A 14,208-nucleotide genomic window follows, 5' to 3' on the forward strand; every position below is an offset into this window, starting at 1 on the left:
GCAGAATTGCCCGGCTTCTTGTGCTTGCTTCTCCCAGTTTGCTGCGCAACTGCAGTTGGTTTATGTGGGATGTATGCGTGAACGTTGGTGGGGAGAAATATGTACCTGGTGCAATTTGTTATCCTTATTTGTTACATGTGTGGCCACTGAAACTTTTCCTGCAAAGTGGTTACAGTTACAAAATCCTAGAAAATGAGGCGGTAGGGAAACTTGAAGAATCATGTAGTTTGTCATCTTGTCCTGGCAGGATCCTTGTACCTGTGTTATCCCTGACATTTGGCATTGATGCGTTCTTTGAGATCTCCAGTGACAAAGATTGCTTTTCTAGGCAGACCGCTCTGTGTGCTTTTTTTGTGTGTGTGGCTTTTTGTTTGTTGTTTTTTTGTGTAATGTATTTGTTGTTTTTGCAACAAAATCTTATTAGGTTCAATGAAATGCCTAAGTGAATCAGTCTGCATCCTATTGGCAAGGTGATTTTTTGCTGTCACCGACCCAGTAAGTTGTTTATAATGTTAGCTGTACTTCTGGGAGAAATCCTGTCTTACAGCATTTCGTATCTGTGGTGAATGACTGTGAAAGTCTTTGTGGGTGTTTGATATGGCAATGCATAGATGTAGTTGTGTCTTCCTTTTTTACACATTTTAAAAACGGTCTTCAAAGACAAACCATAAATTGAAAAGCAGCTGCAGGAGAGAGTCAGAGCTTTTTCTTTTTCCTGGCTCCAGTTAATAAGGTATTCCATTATATGTAAATAAAGCCAAATGTTAATTTATCTGTTTCACATTTTCAGATTCACAGTGAGAAAAGATCTTAGGCAAGATTTATATTTCAGGCATAAACTATTACAACTTAATTAACAAAATACTCTCTTTTTTATCTTATTACAAATCCATGTCAGAAATACAGTAAAAAAAAAATCATGAAGTGTGGCTGGAGCTCTAATTGTTTTAAGAAAAAGGAGTTCTGCATAAAAAAAATGTGGAAAATTTTACTTAAAGCAATAATAAGAGAATAGCAAAACCCTCATACATAGGACATAGCTGTGTTATGGTCTCTGTGGTCTTGATATCAATGGATATTTCTTCCTAAAATTACTTGCATATGTTAGCAGGAGAAATTACTAATGTGAAGAATGCTATGTATACAAGGTATACATATTTTAATGACATTTTTGCATATCTGTGCCAAGAGAGGGGGTAACTGCATACAAATTTCACAAGGAGTTAGGCCAGGTCTAGTGGTTCCTGTCCTTTTGCTGTCCCTTTTGTTGTGTGTGGACACCGGTTTTAATAATAGGGGAAGTATCAGGCCTGAAAATAACGTTTTGGATTTTGATGAATTCATTTACAGCAGGTTCACTTACTGTACGGGTAAACATTGTGCCAGGGCAGAAGAATGGGCAGTGCAAGCTCCAGGATGAGCAGAAGTTGAGGCTGGGCCGTTTGACCAGTATGTAGGTATTTCTGAGTTCGTGGTGTTTGTGGTGGAAAAGCCAGGCCAAGAAGCCCAGCTTGTCTTGTCTCTCCATCCTTGTCATTTATATTTTATATTGCAGTTTACTTTTTTCAGTTATAGGGGCCCAACTGCATGTGGAGCCAAGCTGTAAGGAGGAGCACGTTAATCCACTGTCCAGCGCTCCTGAGGGGCCTTTTTACCTTAGAAGTTGTAGCGGGGCTGTGCATGGTGGTGAAACTTCTGACACTTGGATGGATGAACTCTTCAGCTCTGTAGTAGTCCTCTTGTTGCTACTTCCAGTAATAGCAATTGTGCAGGTTACAGGGGGGAAACTGTCCTGTAGCCCCTGGAAGCTGCAGGTTAAATGTTCAACATTAGTATGTGGTTTTAGATTAATACTTGAGTATTCCTCTGGTTTGAATTGCTGAGGTCTTAATTTTGTGAGAGTTTAACCTTTTCCATGTCAGGGCTGCTTTAGAGCCTTGCATTTTACCTGCCTTGCCTGTGTGGACTCTGGCACTCATTTAATCCCGTAGTTAGCTAGACCAAGGTGTTAGAAAAGACTATTTCCTTTTTAGAGGGTTAGCTTTCTGCTAGTAGGTTACCCTGACGTGGGAGGTGGTCCAGATCAGATGGAGATGGTGCATGGCGGGTGGATGCCCATGGGCAGGAGCGGGAAAGAGGGAGAGCTGGAGTATGGCTGAATGGGCACAGGCTAATTTAAGCTGTTGTGGAGCCTCAGCCCTTGTCTGTCATGTTGTTCAATTTGTTAGGAATCTTGGGGGAGGGAGAACGGGCTTGTTCTCTTGGCTGGAAAAAGCAATTGCAGGGGGGCATGTGAAAATAAAAAATAGGAAGTAAAAATAAAATCAAAGCAATGCAGAGTTATTTCAGTGTCCAAATAAAGTTTGGCTTAACTTTAGGGTGAAGGTTCAGTTCTGATTCTATCTGTAGTAGTTTCCTTTCTTTAAATTGTCTAGTGCCCTCATACAGTTAGTCATAGATGTGCAGAGAGACTTTTTATTTCCACATTGTTTTTATAGTGTTTGAGAGACTTTTGGATTCCTTACTCTTCCAAATCTTCAGACAAGAATCGTGTGGCAGGGGAGGGGAAGGGTTTAAAATTGTTCTTGAACAAAAAGGAATGTATATATAAAGCCTTCCGCTAATTCTTGTGTCTTTTAGCACAGGTTCTAAAAGGTTAATAGCTATCCTATCACTTCTATTGTATCAGATGGGGATTTTTTTCTAACCTAAAGCAATGTTAATTTCCATTTAAGGAAGAATGTCTGCAGGAGCCAGTGGTATTTACTAACTGCGCCTGTGAAAACATTCCTTTTCACCCTCAGATGCTCACTCAGCCTTCTGTTTTCCAAGTGACATTATTACAGGCTTTAGCTTGTAGTCTGAGAAATTAAAAGCATGTTTTAATAACGTGAACAGCGGAATCCTCAGTCCTGACTCTTCCTCGGATACTTCCTCACTTACGTTCACCTGGCTTGGATTGGAGTGCAAGTGTGGCAGTGGCTGGGGGATTTATTTTGTTGATGTTGCTGGGTTTTGGTTGTTGTTGTTTGGTGTTTTCTTTCCCCCGTTTACAACATGGAGTCCCCTACTGGAGCATCAGTTTACCTTTGGAAGGTTTTTTTTTTTTGTCATTAAGATTCTTAAAAACAGGCTTTTTTTTCTTGATTTTAAAGTATCTTTTGGCTGTGAAAGGTTATTGCACGAGATGAATTGAGCTCTGAATCCCCTCTCCGGTGGTGTGAGCTCATGCTAATTCCTCTCCTTGTCCCCTGCACTGTCGGCTGGACACATGAATGGCTCAGGGCTGCTCCATGGTAACGCTGTGAATGCTCCTACCCGGTGGTACCTACAGGAGATGGAAAATTGTTTACCTTTCTTTCACTGGGGGATGGTAAAGCTTGAATTACCTTGTGTTTACCAGAGTTTGGTCTACAGAAAACAAGGCGTGTGAACAGTTACCATGGAGAAGACTATGCACGTTAATTTGTGTATCAGTCTTAACCTTAACCTCAGGCTCTCTTTAAGCTCCATAGAAAACGGGGGCGGGGGCGGGGAGAAGAGTCGTGGCCCTTTTATCCTGTGCCTTAGCAAGGGAGACCCTTGCCTTGGGTCTGGAGCACAGAACAGATCCATGTGAGCATCTAAAAGTTCCCTGAGCATCTTTCACGGGTAGATTTTTGAATACTTCAGAAAAGAGGACTTTACCCTTCATTCCTATTTTACAGTTGAGAAACATATGTTATGATTGATGTTTTGAATGCCTTATAAGCTTATAATGCCTTATAAGCTGAAATCTTAATGGTTTTCTTGAGCTGTCTGTCCTGAAAAGGTAAATCTGTTCATATGCAAAGAACTTCTTGGTTGCTGAAGACCTGGACAAGACTTACTGAATGCAAGTAACTATAGCTAACCTCCCCCCCAACTGTATCAGTCACTCAACAATTAAAAAAACACTAATGGCAAATGGCTTTTTTTGTACAAACTTTTTCTGCACTTGGAATACGGGCTTTTATTTATCCAGCTTTTCCCCTCCTTGCTTTATTCCTGCTTTATTCTGGTATACTTTGCTGTAGAAATACCATAGCTCTCTTAGGCAATGAGTTACAGTAGTGCAAGGTTCCAGTGAGTGCAGTTGTTTGAACCACCTGTATGACATGACTCATTCCTCCCATTACGATCCTATACTACATTTCCTCACACTCGGATTGATTTGTTTTTTTGTCTACGCATGTTGTTCTCTGTTGTGAGGTCACCATATGCAAATGATGCTGCTGCACCAAGGTACTTGGACCTGTTGGCACTGTTTTGTAGGCTCAAAGCGTGCACTGAAGCGCTCTTGAGTGGCAAAGTCTTGTCTATCTGCGTGCTCCCATCCAAAGTCCTAGTTTTTATCTTCTGGGAGAGGAGTACATCCAGCTCTGTCTTAGATCTGGTAATCAAAATATAAAGATTTTGGGCGAGTGCTGCAGGGGAATGAGGCAGATCACTCTGACAGCGATGGAAAGACCACAGAAAAATACGTGAAGTTTTGCTTCTCAGACCGATTGAAACAGATGTGTTCTTTGCTTGCTTGCTTATTTTTGCTCCTGTAATCTCGGTTTACTTGCATAGCTCCCTCTCACCAGGCATCAGCTGCATGTTCTTTCTGTGATCCTTTCCCACAGCTCTTTCTGTCTCCCACGCTTTCTCCTCCTCACTTGTAAGTCAATCCTATAGTTCCCTCAGTTCCTCAGGGAGCATTTGAATGGGAAGAGTCAAACACCTGCTGGGCTGGTTCAGGACTGTATAGAGCGCTGACTGCTCAGGTGGAAGGGTAACTGCCTGCTTTGTCTAGCCCTTGAATTACTGTGGCAGCTAATCTGCATCTGTCACTGTTAGCAAACTTGAATTAACCCCCCCACGCACACTTGTGCAACTCCCATATTTTAAAGATACTAATCTATTATTAAATATTATTTATTACTGTTTGGAACACAGCACTACCATCCCTCTCATCCCCCCATCACTAGTGACTTCAAAAAATATGGGGACAAAAGAGCCGTGATTTCTGATCACAGTTTCCGTAAGAAGCAGGGGTACAAATGCTGGTGACAGAAGACTTTCATGCTGTTAGGACATGGAATTGCACTGTAAGAACCTGGACTGGATTTCTCTCAGGACCCCTGGACATTGATGAACGCATTTATTTTCTTTTTTTAAAAAAAAGTGCTGGCAGAGGCCCTGAGGAAGAAGTCTTCCTTCCAGATGCAGAGCTACAGGGTGATCTCAGCAGTCTAGGTTGGGAAACAGCTTCACAGCGTTGTTGCTTGGATTAACTCGTAGGTGTAAGGTGTGTTCTCCCAAGAAATAGTTACAATATTGACTGCAGCAGCAACCTTGAACTTTTTTGATCTTCTCTGGGCATTGCCATCCTAGCAGACTTCAACACTACAGATGTGCTTTGTCTGCATGGCTTTGATCACCGCTGTGTTTCTATCCCTGACATCAGTGCTGGGGGCTTTAAAAGTGCTTATTGAAAATCAAATTCAACAGTTATTACCCAGATACATGCCTATCCTGTTTAACATGCTTTTTCAGTACTTTCTCCCCCTTTCTGGCCCACGGCTTGGTGTAGATTCCTCATATCTCTTTAGGTAGAGCAGCTATTTATATTAGGACTCGAAACAGCTGGGAGAGCAGAAAACATGGTCGATAATTTTATCAGGTTTTCTACGAATTCAGAAGATTTTAGTCCCAAATGAGAAATACAGTACAACTCTCAAAAAAAGCATTGTGCCAAAGTTTTCCATTTCTCTTGGAATTGGTTCTGAGCCTATTGTCGTGGCTTGTCCGTGCTCATTTGGTTGTCAGCAGCCTCTTTGGCTTTGTTTAGTTTGACCAATCCCACACCCACCGTGAGTAAACACTGAGATTCAGTTGGGTAGAAAAAAGAAAAATGACAATTAGCCTGTTAAGCAAAAGTGCAGAAACCTATGAAGGCCTTGCACTTAATTTTAAAAAAAGTAAATTTAAATGCAACTTGATATTCAGACAATATAAATTGCTACAAAGTTCATGCTGCAGAGGACAGGATATTTAGAAATACAGTACACTAATTAACCTATCTGATCTCCATCCAGAACATTCCTCAAATACTGATCTCATCTTTATTTCTTTTTGGAGGTACCATATAAATGTACCAGGGAAGAAAACACAAATTGAATGCTTTGTATATTACATGGTCACATTTAAAGGAAACCTTCTGTTTTGAAAATAGCGTGCGAATCTTCTCCAAGATTTGTTTCTCTTGCTGCTCTTCTGGCTCTAAAGAGAAGGGTGCTCAATCTGTATGGTCTTTATCTACATGACAATACATCTTTCTTTTGGAGCATTGTTTCTATTTGCTCAGTTTTGGCAGAAGTACATGGCATTGGAAGTCAGAATGATGGTGGTTACAGGCATTTTAGCTCCATTATCTAACTGTGCTCTGAGTGGCTTTTGTTCAGCCATTGTTCCCGGTGGGTAAACTACTCCCATTTCAGATAGTTTACACTATCTCTAGGACCAGTATATCCAGGAATCCTATCTAATACAGGAGCAAGTTTTATAGGAAAAATAGTGTGGTCTGTAAACTACAGCTTCTTTTCTATACATCCAGGACAAGTTCTCTTTTCAGTTCTTGCAGCCTGCTGTTGTTTTGTTCCCAACATGTATGGCATGATGCAAACTGAGAAATATTTCTTCTGTGAACAGTACAAATATCCTATCTCTTTTTCTTCCTGGCTGAAAGAGGCAAACTTTGTTTTGCCGTGTTATTCTGCTCAGCCACTGGATCAAGATCTTTGCATTACGCAGGGTGCATCATTTCAGAATGTTAATTAGGAGGCTAAGGAGAGTGGGTTTGGTGACTGACTCCAGCTTGGAGCAAAACTATGATTTTTATTTTTTTTCTTTCTCCCTGGTTTGTGTGTTTTTTGGGAACATGCCTGTAACTTCAAAATTTGTATGTTCGACACTATTAGTGATTTCTGTGTTCAGAAGGTATGTAGTCTTCATTAATTGCTTACCAGATGTAAACCATCAGCAGAAGGGGGAAGAGATGTGTTGTCACTAGCAAAATTTGATTAGAACATAGAGGCAAGAAGAGCAATGTGCAAAATTTTAGTAAGGAGGGGGATGTTAAATTTCACTTTTCTAGCCCATAGAGCTGTGCTATATCTGAGGTCTGGGCCCTGTAGTATATCTGTGTACATCTGAAATCAGGTGCACTGGAACTGCTTGTAGATCATACCAACAGCAAGAAGAGGGTTTGGCTGCTTTTCTCTTAACCCCTTTATTTGCTGTTGACTTTTGTTTTGTTTTTAAGAGCAGGGTAGTTCATTTGGATGAGTCGTTATTACATTCATATAATAATTTCCTCATGGAACAGGCATCAGCAGTTTGAGTTCTTTGCATAAGGATCTTCAGTCAATTCTGCTGTTTAGTGCTTCCATTCTTAGATGGTGATCAGTCAGAAAAGGTCTAAGATGCTAACTTCGAGTGTAGCATTAAATAGTTCGGTGCTTAATTCTGATAGCTTGCCCATCCATATTTTTATTATGTTTTCTCTTTTCTAGAAGGATTTTAATAATGCTAGATAGCTTGTCTTTTACAGTTTCTCTTGTATCCCTGGCATTTTACTGTGTGGCTTTAACATTAAAATCACGTACTAAGTAGTTAAATTGAGCGTTTCCACCAATCGTTCTTGACAAGGCTTGTGATAAAGGATTTTTTGGCGATTAGTTTAAGTTAAACATTTGACTTTTGAACTCATTCTTGTGGTATGTTTGAAGACAGTGGTGGCCAAACAGTGTATTTTGCTGAATAACAAAGTGCAAACATAGCTGCTTTTTGTTATTATAATGGAGAGATAATTGGCATTCTGGTGTTGATGTAGTTGATGTTTTACTTAAAGCTTTAAAAGAATTCAAAATACTTTGTTATTTTGCTCTAATGCAGGCAAATATGTTGGGATTTTTTCCCCCAGAAACACTTTTGAGTGGATTTTAAGACTGCAAACTGTATTTGCTCTGAAACATAATTGAGTATACAAAGCAGGCAGTTTTAAGTGCTTGTTATGGGTGAGAAAAGGATGGAGTTCAAACAAAATGTAAATTTGACTTATAATCATGCATGCTATGAGTTCTGTAGAGCAAGATGTGCATCTCATTGATTTCTTAAGTGATGCTGGTCTTTTTGGTTTGCTTTGTTGGCAGTGTGGTCAAGGATGAGCGCATCCTATGGCTGCAGTCAGCTGTGCGCTGGCCCACCTGCTGCTCACTGACCTATTGCTGCATTTAGGTCTCTTTTGATCTTGGATACCAAAGATTCCTGCCTTTATTCTTTCTTCTGGGTTAAAAATCCACGCTTGTGATCATACTAATTGTTGACATTGGACCGCTCCATTTGGATACGTAGGCTTTTAGAAGTGCACAAAGATCATTCAGATAAGGTGTTCGAGTTCAATATCCTTTTTTGGACTCTCTTCATGTGAGAATTAAGGTCAAGTATTCTTAAAAAAATAAAATCTTTTACTGGGTAATTTGTATCCATAAAGCTATTTGTAGTTTTTAGGTAGTTCTTAGGCATAACATTAGCTCATTTCACCACTATAAGGTTATTTTTTCAACTTGTAAGAAAAAGAACTTAAGCGAGCTAAACTGATGAAAGTCTTACGTAGTGAAAAAGGTGCAATTTTTCGAATTATACTGCTGTTCCAATAAAAGATCATATTACTGTAATCCCATTTTAGTTAAATTTTATTTTGGGTACTGTCTGGACATTGTAATAAAAATGTGATTAAAACCCAGTATTTCTGAAGGGGCAAGGTAATATCTCAAATCATTGAGGTTTGGGATTTTTGCTTGTATTTGCTGTGTGTTTTGGGAGGTGGTGACAGAAAGGTTTGATACTGTGCAGAGAGGTAGGAAGGTGGTATTTAGCAGGTATCAGAGCTGTGAACGGGAAGGAGAGGAAGCGTTTAGTTCTCAGTGCTATAGTAGGAAGAGGGATTAAAAAGAAATGATGTGTAAAATAGTCATCTTTAGTTTGCAGTTAACTTTTCCAGGCTTTTATGAATGGTCAGCTGAGGGGAAAATAATGTTGATTCCCAAAATGTATTTTGTTGTCGTTAATTGCCAAGTTACTTTTTTTTGCAGAATTGAAAACAATTCTTCTATCTTGTCTTGCATTGCTACTGTGGAAGTTCTTAGATAACGTTTACATTTAATAGAAACCATGGCACTTTTTCAGCATCTTGATATGAAGTTGTAATAGGGCACTTTGAAATTTTACTATACATGAAAATATTCTTGCAGTAAAATTGATTTTTTTTAAAATTTTTTTTAATTGTTCACAGTCAATTTGGGGCAATGGGAAGAAGCCTAGTTTTGTTTCCTCTACTAGATTGTTAGCATGGTTAAGAAGCTGAAAAAAAAAAAAAGGCAAGATAACTAGTGGTGCTTGTGTTGTAGATATTCTGTTTATTGCCCAGTGTGAAGTTGAACACAGGGTTTTATTGTGTGAGAGTATGTATCTGCTTGCACATCTTGCTGTACTGGTTAAATATGTTATTATCTCAAGTGCTCATCATTTTCAAAAAGCTGATGTAGCGCAACTGTCCGTGGAGTTCTGCGAAATAGATCGTTTGAATGCGCTTGCATCTGGTTTGGGCAAAATCAGCTGGGCTAATTAAAACTGCTGAAACTAACCTGACTGACCTTTCATGAAATGAATTGGGAAGCTCTTAGGTATGTGCTCGGCCAGCAGAACTGCAAGGGGAAAAAGCAAGTTGGTGCAGGAAGGGGGATGGGGATAGTGACATTTTGACTCAGCACCATTTCTTGTGGCAAGAGCAGCTCGTGTGCGCTCAGAAACTGATCTTTTGCACGTAGGAATCCCACTTGTTTTCATGGAAAAGAGAGTCCCTCCCCAGTTTGTGTTTGTTCTTAGCAATGCACAAATGTTTATAGGAAGCAACCCAGTGAATAACATTAGAAATGCTCTTTGCACAATGTCTCCTTAAACTGCAGGCTGATGGTGCGCTGGAATGCGGGGATATCTTTGTGGCTGTTTCCTTCATCAGTCTGATTCTTTTGAAAGCATCTTATTCTGCTTGTATTTTCCATACTAGAGGTTTACAGAAAAATGTTTATAGTACAGCTTCAAACATTTACTGAAATGCTAGAAAACCTAAAGAATTTCTGTGGATTCCCTATATTAAGATCAGATGTGGGAATGTCACATTGAATATCTTGCTGTACCAAACTCAGATGATTTTAGTGGAAAATAAGAATTTGAAATGGTATGTGCCTAGCAGCAAAATAAAAAAGCCAGGGGAAGGGAATGGACAGAGAGAATTGTATAATGGGCCAGAATTACACCTCGGTGGTTACAAGTCCCATTTCTCTGCTGTCCTGACAGAGGAAGTAATTATTGCATTTATGTCTTTTTCAAAGACATGAAACTAATTTCTAAAGCAAAGTGGGGTGTTTGAGAGGAGCCCGCAATGCAGTAATGCATCCAGTTGAAGCGTCCTGTGGGCTGAGGCAGTCTCAGCTGCAGACCAGTTTAACAAAAAAAGATTTTTAAAGTGTGTAACAGCACTTTGTATATTTTTAATTTTTCAATAATAATTAATCTATCAAGTTAAACTTGGCTTTCACTGATTTTTATTACTCAAAAAGTTAGCCTAGAATATAAATAGCATTAAGATCAGCAATCTGACTGAAGCTGATGGAGAGGTGCAGAATATTGAATGTAAAGTATTATTTTGCATAAGAAATCTTATTTCATCGTGAGTCAAAACAAATGGATTTCCTGATTAAGGCTAATGGTGATTGAAACAAAACGTAATTACTTCTGTAAAAAGCAGTAAAATGTTAAAATTCTGTAGTTAGTATCATGTTGACTTGTGCTCAGCAGGCGTTTCATGGACACTGTTTAAATTAGTTTGTGGGTATGTGTGTGTCTGTATCTATGTTTGGAAGGGGAACATAACCTTTGTGTTTGGGAAGCCACAGAAGGTCCTTGGCAGTGACTAGCAATCTGCTTTAGGGCAGGAAGGCATTGGCAACCCTAGCCAAAGGTGCCAAATCGGCTGCAAATAGTGAGGAACAACCTGTCCATGACTTTTCTCCGTCATCTGTAACAAGTAATAAAAACCTGCTGCTTCTGTGGTTCTCACCACTCAAGCTTCTGTTTGCCCCAGCTGGCTCAGGGCCTGCTCCAGTGAAGGGAACTGGAGTGGGAGCACGCCCTGGTAGCCTTCAAAGCAGGTTGTATGCTCCAAATGAGGTTTACATAAGCTGTTGCTAACTGTTCCATGCCTGGGAAGACAGCCTTTAACTTTGGAAGTACCTTTTGATGGTAGCAATCTTGTTATCTTGGGCCTTCCTGAGAAGAAGGGAAAAGGTGGGAATGGACGTCACTGGCAAGTCCTAACTGAAAATGCTTAGTTTAAACTTTTGTGGCTGGAAATTTCGTGTCAGATGATGACATTTTGTTCCTTGCTGAAACTGTTAAGAGAATAGTTAGTAGCAGGTGATCTTATATTGAAAGAGAGAACATTCTTCCTTAAAGATGTAACTATTCAGAGTAAAATATTTCTGTGGAATGCTGATGGTCTCTGGAAGCTTATGAGTAGCATGTATCTGAAAAAGGAGAGAATTTGTGAAGAAAGGAGCACTTGTCTACTTAGTCGATACAAAGACCTTTTTTTGTTTTTTAACCTACATTACTGTAATTTGAGCTTTATGCTTCTCCTTAAAGAATGTTGTTCCTTGAAAATGCAAAGCTTTTTTGAGGTGTGTGAAGATGACTGGTCTCTTCTGTCTCCAGTTGTTTTTTTCCTATGCTAGTTAGAGCTGCTCTTCCAAACTTATGTCAAACTATCTCTTTCCTTTGAATTTATCTGGGATCCTCATTGTCTTACAGGAACAACTTGGAGGCTGGAAGAACAATCCAGAAGTTTTCATGTTTTTCTAATATAGTATCGTTCTTCATCTGCACGACATTAGTCTTAATTTATGTGAGACCTTCTGTGAGCCTTGTAGTTCTTTCTGAACAGGGCTGGTTTTGTAAGTGCTGAAGACCACTCCATTTCTTGTTGCAGTAGTGGCTCGTTATTTCTTATTTTGTCACTTCAGAATGGATTATCAGGATAATGAGATAAAGTAGGGTACAGACTTAAGTTTAAGTTACCAAACTTTTTAAGCTTTACAGTTTATAAAAGGTAGAGGACGTTGATTTAAAGACCATCTCCTAGAACGTGCCATGACAGTGTTTTTTAAACGCTTTGTTAAAAATGGGCCTGAGAGAACCAAATTAATTTTTTAAAAATTTATAATTCTTTTGTTTGAAAAGACTACTTACTGAAAGTGTTTTTCAATATGTAATGAATCATCTGGAATAATCTTTCATGTATGCCTTTTCTTATTGGTAGAAGTAGAGGTCTACATCAGTTGCATTACAATGTTGGTTAGAAGTAGACTGGTGAAACTGCATTAGGATTCTGCCATGAGTGCTACTGTGGAGAATTTGAATGGCTTTTATTCAGGTTCACTGATGTTCACCTTTCTAGTGAATCTTTCCAGTTTGTCAGTTTTCTGGTGCTTCTGTTACCATAGTGTTTGCTTTGGAGCAGCCAAGGTTAATTTTTTTATATACTAGTGCTATTTTCAGTTAGTAAATAACACTGATTTTTCTCTTTAAAAAATACTACCTTCCAGCATTCTCATTACGTGTTTTTGACTAATTTTGTATCCTTTGGATAAGGTGATGTCAGAGATTGTCTGTGTCTAAGCCTCAGAATAGTGATTTTCTTATTTGTGCATTAGAAACTTCCATTGAAATAATTTCACATTCATCTTTGTTCTCTTGTAGCCCTGTTCTCTGTTTCTCAAGCAATTGCACATTCATCCAGAAGTTTTTTCCAGAACCTTAGGATGGTTAGTTCCCCGTGATTTTGGAACTAGGTCTCACACACCTCTCGTTTTAAAGCAGAGTGCCGGCAAACAGCTTGTGATGTTGTGGTCAAATTTTTTTGGAGCTCCATGGCTGCGTCAAGTTGGTCTTGTAAAAATGAGGTTGTGCTTTTTATTTCTGTAAATTTGTGTATGTTAGACTAATAGACCGATTTAGACATAGCTGACTTAGTTCAAAGCCGGTTGAGTCCTCACCCTTCTACCCTGGGCTCAGTGTGGCTCTGAGCTAGAACAGAGGCAGTGTTACTGATTATTTATTTATTTTTCCTGTCTCTCACCTGTCAGCAGTCAGCGCTTTAGAAACTTAATCCTTTTGAGTCAAGTATTTCGGCAAGTCTGGTATGAAGCATTTGTGATGAAGAGCAAAAATGTTATATATGTGTTAATTGTTAGCAATTAATGACTGCCCAACTAATTTAAAAATGACTACTTTTCAATGGTAAATTTTCGAAGACAATAACAAGGAGAGCAAAATTAAGATGGGTGATTCAGACTGACGCTTCAATCTCAGCAGGCGCCACTGTGTCAAAAAAGGTCAGCTGTTGAGTGAAGAGTACCATTAGCTCTTTTTTTTCCTTTTTCTGTACTTCCTCAAAATCTCTTAAGTAGAGGTAAAATTATTCCTTATGACAAATGGGATAGTTGAATCATTCAAATGGAAGGGACCTCAGGTGTAGTCCACGCTGCTGCTCACAGCAGGATAAGCACTAAACTTGGACAAAATTGCCTAAAGCTTTGTCAAGTGGGATCTTGGTCTTATTATTTCTTATTTTTGTGATTAAGAAAAAGCAGTTAGTTGTCAAACTTTATTCTTTTATTGGAGATATCAATATCCATGGAAAGAAAAGCATTTAAACAATTAATTAAACTTTTCTGAAATGTGAAATTAATCTTTGAAATTATTCACCGATGCATGAATTTTGTGAAATATGGGAAGCATATGAAGCAACACAGGAAGACTGTTTTATAACTGAATATTTTTGTTTTTTAGAGCCTCGATGAATATGAAGATGATGAAGCAGGGCAGAAGGAGCGAAAGAAGGAGGATGCTATTACCCAACAGAATACGATACAAAATGAGAGTTCCAGTGCAGATACCTCTGGCTCATACTTACTACAGGTGAGTTCTTAACGCTTGTTCATTTTGGTATTTTACTCAGTTTTAAAACTCACACTGCCTTCTTTGTACTCCTACTTAACAGTATATTATAACCTATATGGAAAC

At 39.0% G+C, this 14,208-nt stretch overlaps 1 protein-coding gene across 1 annotated transcript in view; it reads left to right on the forward strand.

The window, feature by feature from the left end:
• PAWR (pro-apoptotic WT1 regulator) overlaps nucleotides 1-14,208 on the forward strand; it is an 83,563-nt gene that overhangs the window by 28,695 nt on the left and 40,660 nt on the right. Inside the window, exon 2 of the mRNA XM_054182840.1 lies at nucleotides 13,975-14,103. Coding sequence (XP_054038815.1) covers nucleotides 13,975-14,103 — 129 coding nt within the window. The remainder of the gene's footprint in view (nucleotides 1-13,974; nucleotides 14,104-14,208) is intronic.

Source organism: Rissa tridactyla, chromosome 1 (genome assembly GCF_028500815.1).
Source record: "Rissa tridactyla isolate bRisTri1 chromosome 1, bRisTri1.patW.cur.20221130, whole genome shotgun sequence".
NCBI classification, from domain to species: domain Eukaryota; kingdom Metazoa; phylum Chordata; class Aves; order Charadriiformes; family Laridae; genus Rissa; species Rissa tridactyla.